General features: G+C 39.5%; 2 protein-coding genes and 2 non-coding genes across 4 annotated transcripts; 1 reads left to right on the forward strand and 3 right to left on the reverse strand.

Annotated features, from left to right (window-relative positions):
• Positions 1-1,509: 1,509 nt before the first annotated feature.
• On the reverse strand, positions 1,510-10,804 carry LOC112567574 (zinc finger and SCAN domain-containing protein 21-like). Its single transcript, XM_025244269.1, has 4 exons — positions 10,609-10,804; positions 6,322-7,052; positions 5,551-6,095; positions 1,510-5,048 (listed from the first exon to the last, which is right to left on the reverse strand). Exons 1-4 carry the CDS (start codon positions 10,613-10,615, stop codon positions 4,505-4,507), a joined length of 1,827 nt encoding a protein of 608 aa, XP_025100054.1. The 5' UTR covers positions 10,616-10,804; the 3' UTR covers positions 1,510-4,504.
• A 1,648-nt stretch (positions 10,805-12,452) lies between these two features.
• On the reverse strand, positions 12,453-19,631 carry LOC112568343 (sulfotransferase family cytosolic 1B member 1-like). The gene is made up of 7 exons (XM_025245600.1): positions 19,324-19,631; positions 17,736-17,930; positions 16,714-16,895; positions 14,870-15,008; positions 14,519-14,622; positions 13,122-13,308; positions 12,453-12,726 (listed from the first exon to the last, which is right to left on the reverse strand). Exons 2-7 carry the CDS (start codon positions 17,911-17,913, stop codon positions 12,671-12,673), a joined length of 846 nt encoding a protein of 281 aa, XP_025101385.1. The 5' UTR covers positions 17,914-17,930; positions 19,324-19,631; the 3' UTR covers positions 12,453-12,670.
• Trnal-cag lies at positions 13,418-13,501 on the forward strand. The gene has a single exon. It is a non-coding gene; the product is annotated as a tRNA-Leu (tRNA).
• On the reverse strand, positions 15,511-15,594 carry Trnal-cag. Its single transcript has one exon. It is a non-coding gene; the product is annotated as a tRNA-Leu (tRNA).
• Positions 19,632-21,325: the final 1,694 nt, after the last annotated feature.

Raw genomic sequence — 21,325 nt, forward strand, 5'->3', positions numbered from 1 at the left:
ACTGGGAAAAATCCAGTGCAAGATGTCACCAAATCTGGATTAATACCCCCTTTCATTCTCAATACAGGCAAACATCACCTTACACATCAAAATATACATGGATACCTTTAGTTGTCAAGGTTATAAATGTGATGTCACAAGTTTGACACTCTTTTGTGAATGTGATGTTTGTAGTTGTTTTTTTTTAAATGCATGTTGTCCTGAACACTTCTAAACAAAGATTCTCTAAGCTTTACCTACACTCGCTTAAAAAGAATAGCATCCCTGTAGACCTTTAAGTTAACCAAGAAAATGAAACCATGGTTTAAAAAAAAACCGATAGTTATATAGGACCCACTTTTTTTTTTGTTCAAGGTAGAAGAAAGTCAAGAAAATGCATTATGGATAAATTGAAAGGTAAATATATTATTGTAAAGAAAATAATTTATTTTTATATCCAGAGTAAAAGGCTATGGAAAATAACCACTCAATGCATGATCTTCAGTCAAGTAAAAGCAGAAATCATTTTAAAATTACAAGACTTTATTTTCCTGTACTTCTCATTTTTATGAGAGTGCATGATACTTGGCATGGTGATGGTGATAAATGAATGCATTACCAACTTTCCTCACAACACAGCAAGCATGTACAATACATCTACTGTGCTATGGAGTCTCACACACTTTGACCAAAAAGTTGCACTTTGCTAAAGAACTAATGAGAACACAATTTCTTAACAATGTCATATGACAGTGAAACTGAATAGCAGAATCATTCAAGCATGAATGCATAATCAATAATGCTCACATCTGCTCCACCATCCAACGGCTTTAATTCTTTATAGTTCAGGGTTTCTTCCTCAGCCAGATTAAATTTGGTTTTTCCAATAAATGCATTTGAGCTATAAAGAGTTAGCATACACTTTTTTGCTCACAACCTTACATTATCGTAGCTCTGGCCTATGCACAAGTTGCCAACACTAGCATAAGCCAACAAGGCACAAATTCTAGTGATCTGTAATTTAATAGAATTAGCAAATTATAGCAAAGGCAGTTTAAAAATACCAGCCTGAACAATATAGCAGACATTGCTGTCTCAATGTAAACTGTACAAATTATAAAGTTTTATGTGATAAGGTTGATGAAAGTAAGGGCTTAATAAAATATTACTGCAGAAGCCTAACAATTTGCATTTCTATATTGTTGTCAACTTTGTGTTGAAGTCTAATGCAAATGCAGGTGTTCTGTCCTTACTGTTAGAAGTTTGAATCAATATTTACTGATGGTTTTCCTTTGCTTATACAACAAATTATAGGGTTCCTTCCTGCAAGTAATTAATGTTTTTATGTGGAAATTTATCTCAAACATGATTATAAAGATCATACGACTGTATGTTGTTAAATGCTGTATGGTATTTAGTGCATTGTCCATTTAGAGGGGTGGGCAATGTGAGAAACTGGAATGGTTTCTCTGGATGTAAATGAAAGTTAAATTTTACCCAATAGTTATATAGCTGGTGGGCCCACCAAAAATGGCCCGATACCTGACACAGTGCAGCAATAGGCGTAGGATTACGCTGTTGTCCATTCCTAGTAAGGTGCAGACCAAAATCATCTTGGAGAGACTGAAGAATGCCCTAGACAAGAGATTGAGGCAGGAACAGGCAGGCTTTTGGCAGGGTAAATCATGCACAGACCATATCGCTACACCACAAAATATCATTGAACATACAAAATATTATTGAATGGCAGTTGCCATTCTACATAACATTTGTGGATTTTGAGAAGGCTTTTGACTCTGTAGATGGAAATCATCTGGAAACTGATCCAGCACTATGGATTTCCACCAAAGTTCATTGCCATCATCCAGCAGCTGTATGAGGACTCAACATGCCAGGTGATCCACAATGGAAAGCTGATTGACCCCCTCACAGTGAGGACTGAGTAAGGCAAGGTTGTATGCTCTCACTGACTCTCATAGACTGCATCATGAGAAGAACAACCTCTAACAGCAACAAGGGCATTCAGTGGACCTTCGCCAGGCAACTTTAGGATCTCAACTTTGCGGATGACATCAGTCTGTTCGTCCCACAAACAACATGCAGAGACAAAGCTCATTCGGTTCGCAGAAGCAGCAATGACTGGCCTGACCATCAACATCAAGAAGACAGAGGTAATGTGTGTCAACAACAAGCAAAAGACCCGCTCAAATTACATGGGGAAGGTATTACAGAGTGTGACCAAGTCTGACCATTTCACCTACCTTAGCAGCATAGTCAGCAAAGATGGAGGTACAGATGAAGATGCAAGAAGCTGAATAAACAAAGCCAGGCTTGCATTCCACACCCTACGACTTTTCTGGAACTCCAAGGCTTTATCTTTACACAAAGATCCGCACCTTGAACTAAAATGTAAAGTCAGTCCTTCTAGATGGATCTGAGACATTGCATGACAAACACCATCACCAACAAGATTCAGACATTCGCCAACAGATGTCTGCGCAACATCCTCAACATCAGATGGCCAGAAAAGATCTCTAATACAGACCTTTGGGAGAGAACCAACCAAAAACCTGCCAGCCAAGACACCAAGAAACAGAAGCGGGGCTGGATCAGTCACACCTTGCGAAAGTCGGCGGACAATTTAACAAGCTCTGGGCTGGAACCCACAGGAGAGGTGCAGGGTTGGGAGACCCAGTCAGACATGGAGGAGATCAGTCCACAGAGAGGCAGGAGGCAGCTGGCATGACATGGTTCCAACTGGAAAGGGACGCCCAGAACCAGGTCTGATGGCAGAGTGTAGTTACAGCCCTATGCTCCATTTGGGGCGATTGGGATTAAGAGACAGTAAAATGAAATAAAAATATTTATTATGCACTAATTTGATGACAAAGGATTAGGAACTGAAGGAAAGTAATATGGTTATTGTTGGAAAGAATAAAACTCTATGAAGTCTATAAACAAATTTCCTGCAGTGATATTGAACACCATGAATACCATAACACTTTATCTGTCATCATTGATATTGACATGAGAAAAACATTCCAGTTCAGTCTGGAAAAGAAATGTAATATCACATTTTTGTGTAATCTCATTACATAATTGCATGTAAAATATGAAAATGTATGCTCTTAAATAATGGTGCTTTCCCACTATTTGAAGGGACAGCAAACAGATATGTCAAAGGGAAGCAAGAATTGGTGTTTTATGCCAAGCCAGCACCTAAGGCTAAATCACAGCAAGGCAGCCAGCCCTGCAAACAGATGTCACATGCAGAGAAAGAGCTGCGTGCCTGAGATTAGATCTGAACCCAGGACAGCCAATCCTCACTGTATTGGTGACACGCTAACTGTTGCGCCACTGGACCACTCATATGCCAAAGAGATATGCCTTTTCTACAGTTTAAATACACAAATTTATCAATCTGTTGTTATGTGTCTCAACAATAAATACATTAGCTTATATCAACAATTGGCATATTAAAAATCTGTAATGAATAAAAGTAACGAGAAAAGTAAATGTTTGCAAAGTACATATTTTGAGTTTGCAGGCAAGCAATTATTTAATAAAACAGCTGTGGAAACAATTCACATTTCTCTTTTCTAAAAAAAAGTCCCTTTATTTTAAAAACAAACTTCTTTCTACTGAGATGAATTAAAACAAATCTCAGCCAAAGTATCAAGACCATATCGAGTTTGACCACTGCCTGCATCACCATTACTATCACTAGCATCGATTGCACCATTGCTGACACTACCACAAGTATCACCATCACTATCGGGCATCTGCCTGTTTTTGCCAACAGTCTGGTGTGTAAAACTTGTACTGCCATGTGTGGAAAGTGAGCGGTTAAACCCAGCAACGTGAACACTGACGCTGTGCAAAGGCACAGTTCTCACTACTTGTGTGTATGAGCTGGAAGGTGAACTGTAGAGTCCACCAGAGCTAGTTCAGGGGTGACAATGACTGTAAAGTTCTGTGAAATAGAACCAAGGGCAGAATCATCCATCAGGCTCTGTGACTGCGAGTCAAGCGTTACAACAGGCAGGGAAACAGAGCTGGCAGAATGAGCGTCTCCTATGATGCCTTGAAGCTGCTGGTCGACGCTGACTGGCTGGACATCAATAAAAGATTGAATGCCACTGCCCAGTATAATGGATGGGATTGAGTGAATCTCAAAGCTGCTGTTCATTAGGGCATCAGATGCAGGGTTCATAGGAGATGGACTAGCTGGTGAGCTGCCATGTCCCTGACACCATTGCTGTTGCCTTTTTTTTGACTGCTGAGGCCATGGTGGCGGATATACACCCTGGGTGTTGAGGAATGCTCAGACCTCTCTCGCCTATTCTCAATCAGCAATGACCGGCTAACCAAGACACTGCTGTCATCCTGGCCAGCAGTGGCACGTTTAGGTGTTACATGTCTTGCATTTAGTGCTTGATTTTTACTGATGCCCCTTACTTTGCTGCCTTCATCCAGGTCTGGTTGTATCTGACCAGGAAATACAATGTTGGATTCCCCACTGCTGCTAGCATGTGGATAAACATTGTACATGGCTGCTCTCTCTGGGAGGTAATTCAGAAAAAGTGTCTTTAGACAGACCATTAAGATTGTCAGAAGTGCCAGGGGAACGGTCTTCTCCGTTATCTGGACTGGACAAACTCTTTGCTTGGTGTAACTGTGCATTTGCAAGGCTAAAAGCACTGGCTATCTGGACATCAAAGTTGTTATCACCATGCTTCTTTAAATGAGCTTTCAGTGAATTTGAATGTCGATACTTCTGCTTGCAGATGTGACACTGATAAGGGAAAGCATTTTCATGGATGCGCATGTGTCGCTTCAAATTGCGCTGGTCGCTGAAGGGGTTGCCACACACTCTACAGGTGAAGGGCTTCTCTCCATAATGGATGGTCCGGCGATGAGCTCGCATAGACTGCACATGGTTGAACGCCTGACCACACAGGTCACACAGGTACTGCTGCAGATGGTAACAGGCTCGGTGATGTGACATGAGTCCTGCATGCTGAGAAAACCCCTGACCACACTTGTCACAGATATAGCGCTTGACTTCACTGTAACAAAGCATTATTTCAGTGACAACACCCCAAGCCTTTGAAGCATGTCATACATACAGTGCAATCTTGAAAGGACATAGACAATTATATGGTAAAGATGAATATGGTAAAAATGAGTAATAGCACACATTTAAAACTGTTTTGCAGTAAAACTAGCATACTAAAGTATTGTTTATGAGTCATGTGTATGATCTATGAATAAGTGCAACTAAGCTCAGATAAATGAGTGATGACTGGTCATATAAAAACCCAATACTATAAGAGCTCACTGCTGAAAAGCCTTATTTTTTTCATTTTATAAAAATTAACCTTTAAATGTTTTAGCTTTATTTATACTCATTTGTGAAAAAAGTGCCCAACGTCCACACAAGCGAATTAGGAAGGAACATTAGAGAAATTTGTCCAACAAAGGCAACATTAAATACAAATTCCATACTCCCAACAGTCTAACATTAATTTTAAAGGGTACAGCAAACATGCAAAACAGCTCTGAAACTACCTGTGGATCTCTGAGTGGCGATGCAGGAAGTCAAATTTCCAGGTAGTGTACTTGCACCCTGGGTGTTCACACTGGAATGGCTTGCTCTCGTTGTGTACTTCCTTAGAGTGGCTTCGCAGTTCGCTCTCTGTCTTCGCCACAAAGTCACATTTTTTACAGTTCAGGTGGTGTTGATTAAAATGACTTGTTCGTAAATGCCGAGTAAGGTTGGACTTCCGAAAGTAGGTCATTCCACAAACATCACAGGAGTAGGTTGGGTGGTTGTTTAGGTGTTCATTATAGTCTTCTGCCTTCGTGAACTTGGCCAAGCATTTCTTACAGTTAATATGTCCCAGCTTTCCCAGGTAGAAATTCAGTTCGGCACTATCAGTTTTGCTGATGTTTTCTGCTTCAATAAGGTCATTATGAGACAACAAGGTCCCTGCCAAAATTAAAGTTTCTTTTTCTAATGCAGACTTTTCTGTATCTGTCTTGGATGGCGATGAGTGAGATGATCTGCAGTTTCGTCTTTCTTGTTCTTTTTGTTTTCCAGGCTGAGGTATTCTTCAAGTTTTTTTGTGGTGCGACGCTTCCTGGGTGACCTTGGTGTTGATGTACTGTTAGCAATTCTCTTAGAGTTATGCTTACCATCTGACTTTACTTCCCCAGTAGTATCTGCATCCTCCCCCTCAGTTTCATTGGTGTTCAAAGCATCATCACTTTCTCCTTGGTCTTCCATTGAACTGCTGTTAATGTCTGTCTGCACATTTGTCTCGCATGATTCTTGCTTTAAGCTTTTCGTTTTGGCCTTCCTCTAGGTCGATTTTGGCTCTTTGTTTTCTTTTCAATTTTTGTAGGGTTATTTTTCCTATGCCTGGGTTCCACCAGAATTGAATCCTTTGGTTCCTTCTCTAAAAGGGGTTGTGTTGATGTTTCCAATTCATCGTCATCTTTTGGTGCATGAATATTATGATTACTTTTTTGATGGTCACTTGCTGCATCAATAAGGAGTAAAACATTTTCGTCTGTAAGAACTTCTTCTTCATCTTCTTTCACACTTGTCGATGTGTCTCTTTTAAAGTCCTGACAGACCCGAACAATTTCTTCCATCTGCAGCCATCTTGCAGCAGATAGCACAGATGACAACAGCGAAGTGTTAAAACTTAGAACTCCAGTATACATCATGCTAAGAAGGCATCGAATGACACTGTACTCAAATATGATATGCATGTAAGTTCCAGTGAAAGCTGGGGAGATCTGTGATCCATTTTCCAGCAGAGTTCTAATTTTTGGACTAAAGGCAGCCACCACACAAGAATGTGCATATAGCTTTCCTCCTTTGGCTGCCAAGATCAAATCACAGTTCTTACTTTCTTGCCACTGCTTGAAAAGCCTTGTGCGCAGCTCCAGTTCATGATCATGCAGGATATGGACAAATTCTGAGGAAAATGCGTCAGAAGAATCAAAGGCTAGAGCATTTCCCAACATGCTTTCTTTTGTGGCTAATTTGACTTGCATGGCACCTGAAATTGCATACAACTTGCTATAATAATTTTGTAGGAATTATTGCAGAAAAAAACATAGTTTTCAGTATCAAATGTTTCATCATTTTAATTTTTATAAATAACATCAGATAATAAAGTATTTAAATATTAAGCATCTTGAATTTTATCCATTGATATTATGGAAGCTGAAGTAAGCTCACCGAGAAGCTTAAAAAGGGAAAACACAAAACCAAAACAGCATTTTCTTTAGACTTGGTGTTTATGACATAGCTTGGAATTTTCCTAGGATCTGTATAGTGTAATGGATTACATGTGCAGGGACACATTTATTTTCTTCTTTTTACAGCCATCCGTTCTTACAGGTCATACTCCACCTATCTTTGTTTCTACTTTCATCTGAGCATTATCTAACAACAATAACAGTAATAAGAAAAAAGTGTTGCACCACATTCTTCTAGGAGTGAGCTCAATATAAACACTATATATAGCTTCTCCGATTAAACAGCAACATATTATTAAAAATTATTGACTTCAGCAACATGTATCACCAAAAGGTCAAAATAAACTATTTACCTGAACTGAAAAATGCCTACAGCAAATCACTGCACACCCACCCTATGCTGCAGGACTCCTCACTTCTACTGTCGCCTCCATCTCAATCTTCCTATCCACCTGATGCAATAGCTCTCAAAGTATTTATAGCCTGTCAGTCCCCCCTGCTTTTATAATCATTTTTATAAATCTTTTAAGTCAAACTAGTCACTTTTTTTCAAAATATAAACTGCAACTGTGTGCTAGTCGTTTCTAAAACAAAACCTTTAGCTTAATGATGCCCTTCTTATGACAAGTTAAAGAGCTGTTAAAAACAAACACATCCATCATCCAAACTGTATACAAGTGCTGCATGACAACAACAGAGTTGTTTTGACTGTGCTGCCAAAGTCAGACAACAGCCATCCATCATTTAAGTGCAAAAATCTACACAAAACTCCATATACATTAAATACATAAATCAATTAAAATACACGAACTAGATTTTTAGGACAGATTTTTGACTGGCTTGGTCTCTTGACAGTCAACAAGTATCTTACACGAATGCACTGCATACAGCTGGACAGTCATGGAGTACATTTAAAAAAAATTTAAAGACAATTTGCCTTCACCTTAAATGAGATGTATTTTAATCTGTATGACATGGAAATAATGTGACAATTATGTATGTTAATAAGATGTGTATAATCATGTCTCATGAAAAGTATAACTGACAATCGCTAGCAGTTCTGCCACATCTAATCTGAAGCAGGATGTCTGGTCATTTAGATAACAAAACAAGAAACTGCTCTTCTATTCAGGAAGTCCTAAAACCACTTCTTTCTGCATGTACTTAAGTCCATCACTGTGCATAGATTTAGCTTGGTAATGAGATCTTTAAATTTTGTTCTCGTATAAACAAAAAATAATTTATCTTAACTGCTCAATTCCATTTATATGCAAGCATACTAGCTGTCAAACTAGGTTTTTGTGTTAAACCTATTATTTACATACTCTTACCTGATTGTCAAAATAGACCATCAGAAATGAAATTAAAAAGCTATTAAGCATCACTTGTTGTCTTTGATCAAATGCTTTATTTTCTTAGTTTTAAAGCCAAGTTAACCCAATAAATATGACCATTATCCTACTGCCCTCTCCTAAATAAAAGCCTTCTTGTGTAGAGATTCCAGCATTCCAGCCTTTTTCCTCTCCCATTCTTCCATACTGATACACTCCAGACAGATTTGCATTTTTACAAAGAATCAATACTGTGTTTTGAAGCTGCATGCAAGCCAACTTTGCAGCCTTGCCTGTCTCAGATTTTCACAAACAAAAAGTTACAGAGATTTATAAAATGACAATGTTTTTTCTTTTATCAACTTCAGTTCACAGGATTTATCACTCAAATGGACACGCCTGCCTCCCGCACAAAGAAATGCTGCAATGCATAAAATTTGGCTGATACAAAATATCTTTTGCTATGCTTATCTTCATGAACCCAAGGAGTATTTTTATTTCAATCAATGCCATATGAGAACTCCAAAAGAAATGGGAATCACTAAAGAAAAGCTCCTGAACTGTGAGACCTAGTATAATAATGCTAAGATTGTCTGTGTGCAACATTTTATACTGTAAGCACACTTTCAGAGCTCATATTTTGTTTTTGAAAAATAAAAGATGAGTAATTTTTTAACTTGGATGAAGATTTTAAAATGGTATTCAATTTGTTGTAATATACAAAGCATACTGACAGAAGTGCCTTGTTGCTGAAACTGCACAGCTATTCAATTGAAAAAAAAAACAAACATAAAAATACTTAGTGTTTACACAGCTGATAACATTTAAGTTTTGGTTATACGACGTATTTGTACATATGCCTTTCGTTTTTTGGGGTTTTTTTTGCAAAGCAATGAAATTTTGTTCTCATTATTTCCTTAGTTACTAAGCACACTTAATTACACAAAAGCTCTGGCTAACAGCCTATACTCTGTTTTGTTTTGATGCATGTGTACTGCACATGCACTGAATAATTGACAAAATATCCTCATTTCATTCCTTCAGGATGTGATCACGAACTTGTACTACACATCCCTGATGTGATGACTTGTTTTACAAGTTCAGGAACTTGTTCGCTGCTTTCTCAATAGTGGTCAGCGTAGATGGGATAAGGTACAAAAATAGAAAAATATGCAAGAATTAGAGGTTTTAAGGCAGTAGGTATAGTAGTATGAATGGTGTTATGGACCAGCTCTTATATGAGTGTGGGTGTAATTTTTTCATCATCTATTTTTTATTTAAAAGACCTATAGCATAAATCTGACCAAAAAATGGTGAGAGGGTGGTGGGGTGTAGCACTGCTACCTGAGCTGAGCTTTCCTCTGTATCCAGTCACTTCTACTACTAATTCAGCCAGTGTTGTATGCTGTCATGCACATAAAGCAGCAAATCCATACTGCAAGAAAATATCCCTTTATATTTTTATGTCGACATATTAAAAGTTAATATAAAACGGCGATGATTATTAGGCAAAAATGTTGCTGCTCGCTTGGAAAAATTTTTTTACACAAAAAATCATTGTAAAAAGGACAAAGTATTTTTTTTTAATCATCATCGTTTATCACAAGTAACCATGCTCTATTCATTATTTTCCATTAACTCACTAGATTACTTATCCGTGTTATAAACAGGGGTACACGTTACTTGGTATGCGTACACACCCAACACTATGAATGCATTGCACTTTAAGAATATTTTTTTTTTTAATTTGACCTCACAAGATAAAAAATAAACATTAAACCCCACATAAAACCCTCCATGACACACTACCCTGACCCAGATTGTATATCTATGTTATATGCAAACACTGTGGATCACACTACTGATCTAACACGTTATCGGTAACTTCACCCTCCTGCGGCCGACATAACCCCCTCCCAAGTAATATTAACACCTTGTCTCCCCACGCGATCTTTCCTCGCTTTAGGAAAATCAATCGGTGGCAGTGGATTCAAAAATTCAGACATCGCAATTTTGTACTAACCTGCCATAATGCTAGCGACAAAACCTTTGTGATGGATCTTGCATCAGTGATGAAGTAATAGTCAGAGAATTGAATGGGTAATAATCGTGCAGCAAGATGGCGTTGGCTGCACAACAGTGGCCTCAAATAGGTCAAGGAGAGGTTGCGAGGCCTGTGTGGGAGATTGTTTCCCTTCCCGAAAGTTTGGGGGGCGTGGTCGCCTCTCGCACGAGTACAAGGAAATCGAAACTTTAGAACACTAATGCTGTTCTGTGAAAATGAGGCAGCAGTAAGGTCTTCGCCAAATTAGATATTTCATTTTTAATCGGAATGTTTCTTTTTGAGACATCCGTACTTGTATATGTATATACCCGCTGTATATACGTGTCGCCATGTGCAGAAACAGATCGATCAATAGACGTAGACGAAAAAAAAAAATTAAATACCTGGATTTGTAAAGAAAAAAATATGAGGTTAAATTTTTTATTCTGATCCACGCGAAAAACAGTATTTTTCTGGCTCAGCGATCAATTCATATGCTGACATCTCCCTGTCTCTGTGTGTGTGCATGGGATCGAAGGGAGAATAAAGTACAGACGGATCCAGAAAAAATTCAAAAAGTGTAACGTGTATGTGAAGGTCGCATCATTACATGTTTATGTAATAACACACACACACACCGATGAATGCAACGTCTCGCATGCCTGCCCACCGTTAGCTATACATAGACACCGAACGCAGCTCGATTCAGACAGGCTGTATAAAGCAAGACGTGTTAAGGATTTGTCGTCACAACCACTCTTACGAAGTTTTTAATATTGCACTAACAGTATCTATCAAAAGTTTGATTTAAAAATCTTAAACCGGGAACACCACCGAAAGAACACAAACACTCATTGCTGCTTATTATTATTATTATCAATAAGTAAATGTTGTAGCACTCTAGAAGTGTACTGAGTATATAATTGTTTGTTGTAAGGACAGCGTCGAGCGACGCTGTCCTATTTCCCACGCTGGCTGCGTCTGTAGGTAGCCAACCTTGCAAGAACTGTCTATTTCGCTGGCTGAGTTCGACCCTGAGGCCTGAACTACCGCCCGCCACTGTCTATTGTTACATGAGAACTTGGGTGGGAACAATAACTGACAGGGCGAGGGGGGGAGGGGATGGGGGATAGAGATTCGAGAATATTTAAGTAGCGTGTAGACAGTGGCTTGGCATGCTGTTGAGATTTTGATGAATAAAGAAACTTCAACGTGAGAAATCCATCTTGTGTTTTCCTGTACAACGTAGCCCAACCCTACTTAGCCACCTTGACGTATTGGTTACAATGTTTTAATTCGTTCTTATGACTAGATATACCGAGCAATACTTGGTGCATGCATCATTCCAATAATTATATTGAACACTTCATGGAAACTCACGAAGGGCATTTGCTTTGCAAACTCATCAAAGATCACCTCTTGAAGACACAAAAATGTGTTTTGTAAAGATGTACTTTTCGCTATATTGTGATATTTCCGTCTATCGCTGTCCTCATTGTGGCCATATAACTCCTCTTTTTGTAAGGCTCTGTCTTTTGGAAACTGGCGGAAAAAACATTTCGATTCTTTTCTCCCTTTTTCGTAGCAATCGGGTGCAGCACACTCTCTACACATGATTTCGAAGTAAACGATCGAAAGAGTTCCTTTTCTTAAACACAATTTAACGTTCTTCATAACTTTCAACTTGTTGCACATAAACAGACACAAAAATATATTATATTATATTCAAATTTGTCATGCTCTTCATAAGATTATTAACAGTTTTACTTTTCCTTAACTATTCCTTTATGCGACCACTTATATATATATAATCTAATCTACCAATTTCTACCTGTTAAATTTTCTTCTCTCCTACAGAGGATGCCAGCACATATAGATGAGGTAGCAGCAACGTGTAACGCTTTATTATGATTAAATATTCAGTCATATCATGAGATAATTATTGGTAATTGTAGTATTGAGTCGAAGGTGAGTATATGTCGATCATAGTTCGAAGATAATGTCGTGTTTGGTGCCTTTCATCGTCTCGTAGAAGACCTCGTCAAACTCCTCGTTCTGACTCACTGTGAACCATAGTTCTTCCAGTCACCAACCTTCCTTTAAAATAAAACCAGGAACATTCAAATATTTTACAAGTTGTGGCCACATATGTGGCTTAATCAAATGTGTGAAATACTGTTTGTGGCGCGCGGTTGATCATGATCAAGCTTCATCTGTAACGTATATAGTAAGATGAGAGAGATGAAGGGAGAGATTTTAAAGAAGACTTCTGTGTTGTTGTTGCTCGAGAAAAGATTATCGATTCGACTGGCCATTGCTTGCAGATTAACGGACTTACAAAAACTTTTTTCAAGCGATCAGGAGATATAATATATATAAACTTTATAATAAAGCAAACATATATCTATATACCCTAAAATTATGAACTGCACTACACAGGTTAAAAAAGCGTGACACAATCAAGTAAAAACCTATCTTCATTGATACCAAACCTTTGCGGAAAAATCCGGAAGAACCTTCTTTCCACAAATTCCTGAAATGGTCTTCTTTGATTTCTGGATTGTGGCTGGCAGATTTCAGCTTTTCGAAGCTACAGGCGTCTGCAATTTTCTCGCATAGCTCGCGAGATCTTTCCAGACCAAGGAAATCGTTTAATCGTACCACGTGATTAATGGGATCCTAAACAGCAGAGACAAATTAAGTTCATTAACATGATTCTCGGACGGGGGTGGGGTGGGGTGTGAATCAATTTAATAAAAACTAATATTTAGCATAATGCACCTCAACTGTCAGGATGGCCGAGCGGTCCAAGGCGCTGCGTTCAGGTCGCAGTCTGGTTCTCCAGGCGTGGGTTCGAATCCCACTTCTGACAATAGTTTTTAGTTCCCAAAATATTTTTTCACAAAGGCTTCTCTATTATATGAAATACAAAGTTATATACAGTGGTACCTCGACATACGAGTGCCCTGACATACGAGTGTTTTGAGATACGAGCCGCCGAGCGAGCGATATTTTGCTTCGAGATAAGAGCAAGATTTGAGATACGAGGAATCGCACACTACACCGTCTAACACTGTCTAACAGTTTCTCCCACCTCAGACTAGACCTCAGTCTGTGTTGTGTGCTTGTTTCCCTCGTTTTCGAAGCATTTTTGATAAGTTGGGTTCGCGTTTTTTTGCTTTTTGTACATTTACAAAACTATCACATTTATTTTTGTAACCATGGGTCCGAAGAAGAAGATGATGTCTAATGAATTAAAGCGCGAAATCGTAGAAAAACATGAGCAAGGTGTGCGAGTAATTGACTTGGCGAGGATGTACGGGTGTAGCACATCAATGATATGTTCTGAGCTTAAACAGGAGTTGATAAAGGGTACAACGCCAGCTAGGGGCGTTACAATAATTTCTAAGCTCCGGACTTCTCTCCATGAAAAGATGGAGAAACTATTGACTGTGTGGGTGACAGAGAAGCAGCTTCAAGGAGGAACCTTAACACAAAGCATCATGTGTGAGAAGGCACGAGCGATTTACGGTGATTTGCTGAAGCAGATCCCACACACTTCCACAAACGAAGAATTTAATATTTTTTATGGAATATGTATTTGTTATTCATTAATAAATGTTTCTTCTTGTAAATACACTTTTTCTTATTCAAAAACACTTAACAAAAACAACTGAGGTGGTGTTTTGGGAGCTGGAACGGATTAATGGCATTTCAATGAATTTCAATGGGGAAAATTGCTTTGAGATACGAGCAATTTGACATACGAGCAAGATTACGGAACGAATTAAACTCGTATGTCGAGGTACCACTGTATTTGGTGACATGCATCTCCGTCTTACATGCAATTTACGAGTCAGAGAAATTTTAAACCTCTCCAGTGACCCACCCTTATTGCCTCTTCATACACAGCAACGAAGATTGGGTGTTCGGGGTGGTTGGCGATCTCTTTCTTCCAGTCGCGCGCCATGTCGAACCAGCGGTTGGTCCACACTGCATCAAACAGCCTTGGATCTGATCGAAGCAACCTAAATAGTCCACTCACCCTTCCTACCCCCAAAACACACACACACAAACACTGCACCCCATCCCCAACCCAACACATATCTCCCACTCACACACCACACACCCGGCCATCACCCCAACAAACTAGCTTGTCTGACTCAGTGATCAATCAGATTTCGATTGTGATGATAGATTATTATTGGCTGAGTAGATATTATAATATACTGTTGTATACCTCCTGTATACAGGAAAAGTTGCAGGAAGTCGGGCCATGACCCCTGGTAGCCAAGAACAGTCCAGTCCCGCACGTGGTTGTATAAGGACACGGCCACATCCTTGGGGTTACGTAGCAGGTATACAATTTTCGTTTTCTTCTGCAGGTAGAAAAAAATCGTTAGTCGTGGTTGTGGCCACAATTTGCGAAGAATTGTCAGCAGCAATATTACAAGAGCAAAATATTCACAGTGTCACAGGTAAGAGCATAATATTCTCGTGTACATATACACACGGAGAGAATTATATGACCTCTCTCACTCCTGCTTTTTTTTTTTTTACGGTGACATTTACAGTTGTTTTCTTTGTAACGGGTTGTATCAGTCTAATATAGGAAGCTGGTGGTACAGTTAAAGAAGGCATGCATGAGGTAAGAAAGTAAACTTCCAACTCTTAACCCTCATGGTAGAGGTTATATATAAAAATTAAAATTGGAAGCAATGCTTTTGCTTACACCTGACATAATTATCAATTGGTTATGAAAACTTCCCGGTCAGAATTGTAAATCATTGACCTTGAGAGTGTCCCAACTATTCTGTTGGGGGTGAGATTAGTATTTTTTTTTTTATGTAAAAGGTGAGTGTGAAAAAAGCAAAAACACAATGTCAGAAGTGGGATTCGAACCCACGCCTGGAGAACCAGACTGCGACCTGAACGCAGCGCCTTGGACCGCTCGGCCATCCTGACAGTTGAGAGTGAGCGTACAATGTATAATAAAATTTTCACATCTGTCTTCAACGTACTAAAAATCAGGTATGTTCTAATATAATGTTTATAGGAACAAAAAATTAAGAAAGCAGATCATTTTCACATGTTTCGATCTGTTTTTCATCTGAACATTTTATGTGTTTTTCGCCCACTTACACAGGCCAAATGGAAACTGATAAACACAAGTGAGCGATTAAGGGGAGGTAAATATTCCAAAACGGGAATGAAGGTAACGGACAACAATCTCTGGATCACTGCTCTGAAACAGCGAACGTCGAACGAACCAACAATTTTATGGCGATAGGTCCATATTATAAGGGGATGGTTTGATACATTCTGTTCAGATACAAGTTCGCGTCCCAACATACATTATTCGATCTACAGTTATTTACAAAAAAATAAAAAATAAATTAAAAAATGATGTAGTCATGGTGAAGAATTGTTAATAGATGCGGCATGGATACCATTTGTTTTGCAGACATCAAATAAGCTTTTGCTGCAGTAAACTGGGCTAAGCCTATAATTCCGAATTTTTTTCCTGGCAGACGAGCTATAGTTTTGCTAGCCGTTCGTTGACATTTTTTCGTGAAATAAACGTGCAAATCACGATCGCGATCGATGCTCTGTCATTGCCGGAAGAAACAAAACAAAAGAAAAAAAGAAAGGTAAAGGGTACTTGCAGCGCTGAACTAGAGGTGAATTCACACAATCGAGTCACGGTTGACACGAATGACCCCCTACGCCTAACAATGACAAAGCAAATGACAAACCTCACCGCTAATTGCTGATCGAGGTCGTCAGGCGGGGGAAGTGGGTAAGGATTGTGGTGTCGGTCAGAATATTTTTACAGCTAGGACAGAGTGGATCGTGGGTTGCGGGCTCACACACACACACGCACATTTTTATTTTCTCTTTTTCTACCCCTCCTCTTCACGCCTCATCTCTTCCATGTACTAGCTCTCCGTGACACAGCCTTCGCTGCATCTTGACCTCACGTAATGACCTACGTCGCTGTTTTTGAAAAAGAAACGATAAAACTTGTTTATTGCATGTTTACTTCATCATCCGCCAGGCTCTTCTGACGACCTTATATCTTACCTGGATGACTTGCCGCGGCAGCAATCGAAAAGGCACGTGCGTGTTGAGCACGCGCGGGGAGGTCAAGGCCGCAGCCTGCTCTGACGTCAGACGGTCCAGCATTTCGGTGGGTTTGTCTGTCCGCACGTAGTCGGCACGACCTTGGGCCAGCATGGCCAGCATCTCGTAGTGCCAATGGGAGCCTGCAACATGTTGGTCGTTGTGGGTTGGACAAATAACAGCGTCATCTACAACTGATGCACTTTGTGTCTACGATATTGCAGTAGTATTGTTAGCTAAATCCCCGCACCATGTTAGCTCAGTCCACAAATACTTAGCCAGTTATAGCTACCCATAGGTTAGTTTTTAAGATGCTATACTCTATGTACCATTATGATCTTAGTATGTATTATTTTTGTAAAGGACTATGAGCTTGAAGGAACGACGCTCTATAAGCGATCTGGAGGACGATGTTCCGCTCTGCCATGTAGCACACGAATTTATCTCCTGAAGTCTGTAACAGGAGAGCGAGAGTATGAGAAACAAAGGCAGCAACCCACACACTATGGTTGCGAGCTTTAAAAACACACCTTCCCCTACATGACACTCTACGTAATTAATTCGAAGCGCAAACGATTATATATTATGCAAAACAATCATCACGACACTGACCATGACCCCTTAAGACCACGGTGGTACCTTGTGAATGAAATTAATTAACAGTTATAAGGACGGGTAACTTTCTGGTGCCGCATTCATGAAACTCGAGTGAATCGTTACCTGTGGGCAAAATGGGGCAATCAAAGAAAAACTTCTTCGTAATTACGGTGCATTATTCAGTCCTAAAAACTATTGGCTTATGTTACTTTACCCCAGTCTATCTTTGCGACTGATTCATAACTACGGTTCCAAGGGGAAGCAACATCTGGGATGGTTGGGTGGGTGGGGGTGGGTCTCAGAGACAAAACGCTTGCCCTTGATGTAACCGGGACGACTTACCTTCGCCTCATGAATACGGCCAGAGATCATTGAAGTTTACGTACCACTCTTGGCATAGCCAGTCATGATGATATCATCGTCTCTGATGACGGTATCCCTGATGACGGCAACCTGCTCTTTGTAGGAATAAGGCAGAGGGAGTGGCGGGAACCAGATGTCACCACCGTCGCCGTAGTAGAATGCCACACCTGAACGGTCTTTGATCTCGCTGGGAACCGCCATGGTTGGCCACAGGGAGTCTGACAACGAAAGTGCACGTTACATCGGCGACCCTGGCGCTGTCGAGACATTTGACCTATTGTTGACCTTTTCCATGTGTTGAGACCTTAGCTCAGCAATAACCAATATTGGACCAAGATTTGGAAAAGGCGATGTCAAAGACTACAATTAAGGCATTTCCAAGACTAAGTAAACTCTGACCTAATGTTACGTGTTTGCTAGAGCACAACACCAACTGCATCCCACCAAAAAAATACAGCTCATTTACTCTTGTTCTATAAATCTATCATTTTCCCCCTGTTAAAAATGTTCATCTTACCCTAACTAGAATTAAATGTCTTGCTTCCTTGGGTGTAAGTAGTTTTTTTTTTTTAACAGTTAACGTTTCAGTTTATTTATTAATTTATTTCTCTAGTTATTTTATATAAGAAGACAATTTATCGCATTCCAGCTATACAGTGTGTTACCTGGACAACCTAAGTAACCATGGGGGAGGGGGAATTAGTGTTTTACGCAGAGCCAGCAACTAAGGCTATATCAAGGCAAGTTTATCAGTTTAAGACGTGCTATCAACATAACTATGATACCAGAGCAGGATTAAAAGGGGAAAAAAACTTTGCAAGATATAGAATTTCTTCCTTCATATTTCTCAACATAGCCAATATAGGCGAGCTGTGACATATCATTTTCAGTTTCTCGTAAAACTTCAAAATTCCACGAATTAGCTTTAAATATATAGTCACTTGTCCCGTTCTCCAAGAGACGTTAAGAAGAATGTGAGGAGATTCAGTCCTCAATAATAATAATAATCGCACGTGATCGCGTTTATGATCTTTCAAGTGCCACGCTTGAATTGAGAAAAAAGTTTATCACACTGTTACCTTGACAAAAAACTATCCGATCACCTTCTTCATTCAAAAATCTTAAAATCTTACACATCTGTAGAATACTTTACCAAAAACATTTAAAATTTATTTGAACATATAGAATCAAGAAAACATTCTTCCTTGTGAACCACACTGTCAATGTTACATGATAAAAAATATTTAGAGGAGTTGTCTATTTTTAAATTAAAAGTTCGTGAATTGAAGTCTCAGGTAACACCCAGGATATTGTTTAATATATAAAAGCATCGGTATGTGGAGGTATATAAGTGGTACTGAACAGTATTGTCCAACAAATAAGTCCCGTGAAATCTGATGAGCAGCAGTATTGTCAGCGATTCTGTCAAAGAATTTCTCAAAACAAGAACCCACGAGGACCAAGACGCATCTGATCAACGGCCAAAGATAGTTTAGCAGGCTAGCACCAGAGCTTGAAAACTTCAAGAAAGCAGCAAATGCACCTGATAAATCATTGTCTAAATCAGTATAAGTTTCTGTCAAAGCAACAGAGTCAAGACTTTGAACCTACCTGAACCAGTCTTGTTTGCTAACTAGACCATCAGTAGTCCACGATAGGAGATTTAATAAGCAGTCTTGATTGACTGACTACGATCTTATGCTAATGTCGTCGACAAATGTATTGCTGGCGAACTGTTGGAACTCCTGTCATCAACGTTGATGACTTGTCACTGCGTTAGTTGTTCTGTGTGTAGCTTGACCGTGATAGGTCACACTGATGAGTATATAGTTCATTGTCCGATCACGGTGACTCATGACCTCATTCCATCTGAGCCGACTGCTGTTCGTCGGTGATGAAGTGGTCCCCTCTCCCCGGCTTTTTTAAAATATTGTTTTAAACTCAGTTAAGAAGGATGTGTGATGGAATGCAGGTTCGGGACAACATTTGCTTTCATCTGTTAGCCTCCCATTTTATCCCCACAGACACCATCGCCGCCACCTACCCCACCTCCACCCACTTATCCACCCACTTACACAAGTTCGAGGCCACTGCCCAGCAAAACAAACGAAAAACAATTGGTACCAATCCGAGAGAGATAGAGATGGGTAAGAAAGAAAAGAAAGAAAAATTAACAATAAACAAGTGAAAGACAGGAATAAAATGAGCATATGTTTATGTGCGTGTGAGAGAAATCTTATAACGATTGAAGGGATGAAAACATAACCAAAGATTTCAGATACCAAGCATGGATTCACAAACTTGAGGTCGAAGCAGTACAGTTCCGCAGAAGTGAATGCTCCTAAAACATTGGAGTGCAAAAATGAGGAAATGCTCAACAGAGCGAAACATTTTCCCCCAACCCCATCGATGCCTTTTTTGTGGACAACATATTTCCTCCTCAAAATGTCTGCCTATAATTTCGATTTCGACATAGCTTCAACCTTGAAAAACAAAACAAAACAAAAAAGCCATGACACAGGGATGCTATCGTATCTTCGATTGTATCTTAACCAATTACTACAATTGAGACCGTAATAAAATATGCACGTAAAATATATGAAAAATATTAAATAATAAAATTCGTTTGAAACTCTGTTTATCATGGATCAACGCCTGTGGTGCTTGTCGATAAATGTATGAGATCAGCAATTCGCCACCTGCCAAGCAGCTCTCTCACGGTCCATCTATTTTTGAAGTCACGGTGCGTCAAGTGAGCATTTATAGCTTGCAGCACATAATAAAGGTGCGTGATTCACCTGGGGGCCCAGTCAAGCTGGTTTCATGCTTCGAAGCTTTTTAGAATTATACAAGGATACAAGACTAAGCTGAGTAACATACACCATTTCTTGAAGTCTGAATGAATACTTCCTCTTAATTATGTTACCAGGATACAAATCTACGAACATCCTATTGCACAGAAAAGGGTTTACTTGTGAATCACAAATGTCTAGAGACATGTCTAATTAACATATTTACGAATGTCCTATTTCTAAAATTGGTTGTTACCTTGCCCATGTAAACATATTTACAAGCTTACACCCTCTTTCTGTGCGTTGGGGTGCGTGAAAAGTGTGTGCACGTGAACGTACAATATATCTATTATAAGCTCAGATACTGGGAAATGCTATTTGTCAACCAAGCCAAGAAAACAAAATATTGAGCAACCCTATAGACCGTTAAGGCCATAATGCTCAAAGTTCTCGATCAGACTATAGCTTCCTCTGTAGTCATGCCGAATGTAAATTGACGCAAATGAAGTTTTAGTAATGCTGATCTCATTTTAACACTGCTCACGCCCAGAGTCACAACACGGTAAACATCTAGAGGAAGAGTTGTGCAAGCTGAATTGAAGACAAACTGAAAAGGTGAGGCCCTATAGTTAGGGTATTGAACTTCTTGGGGGATAAGGCCATGAGCTCAAAGCTCAGTAGGGTTGATGACTGAAAAGCACCCTCTGCCCGTCCAGCGATTGATGGCTACCTGATTTTTTAGGGAAATGCTATTTGTCAGGCAACTTAAAGGCAGAGCTTCTTGTGGGCGGTTTTTCAAATGGTTTTGCCCGAGGCGAAGG

This window comes from Pomacea canaliculata, linkage group LG7, assembly GCF_003073045.1.
Source record: "Pomacea canaliculata isolate SZHN2017 linkage group LG7, ASM307304v1, whole genome shotgun sequence".
Taxonomy (NCBI): Eukaryota; Metazoa; Mollusca; class Gastropoda; order Architaenioglossa; family Ampullariidae; genus Pomacea; species Pomacea canaliculata.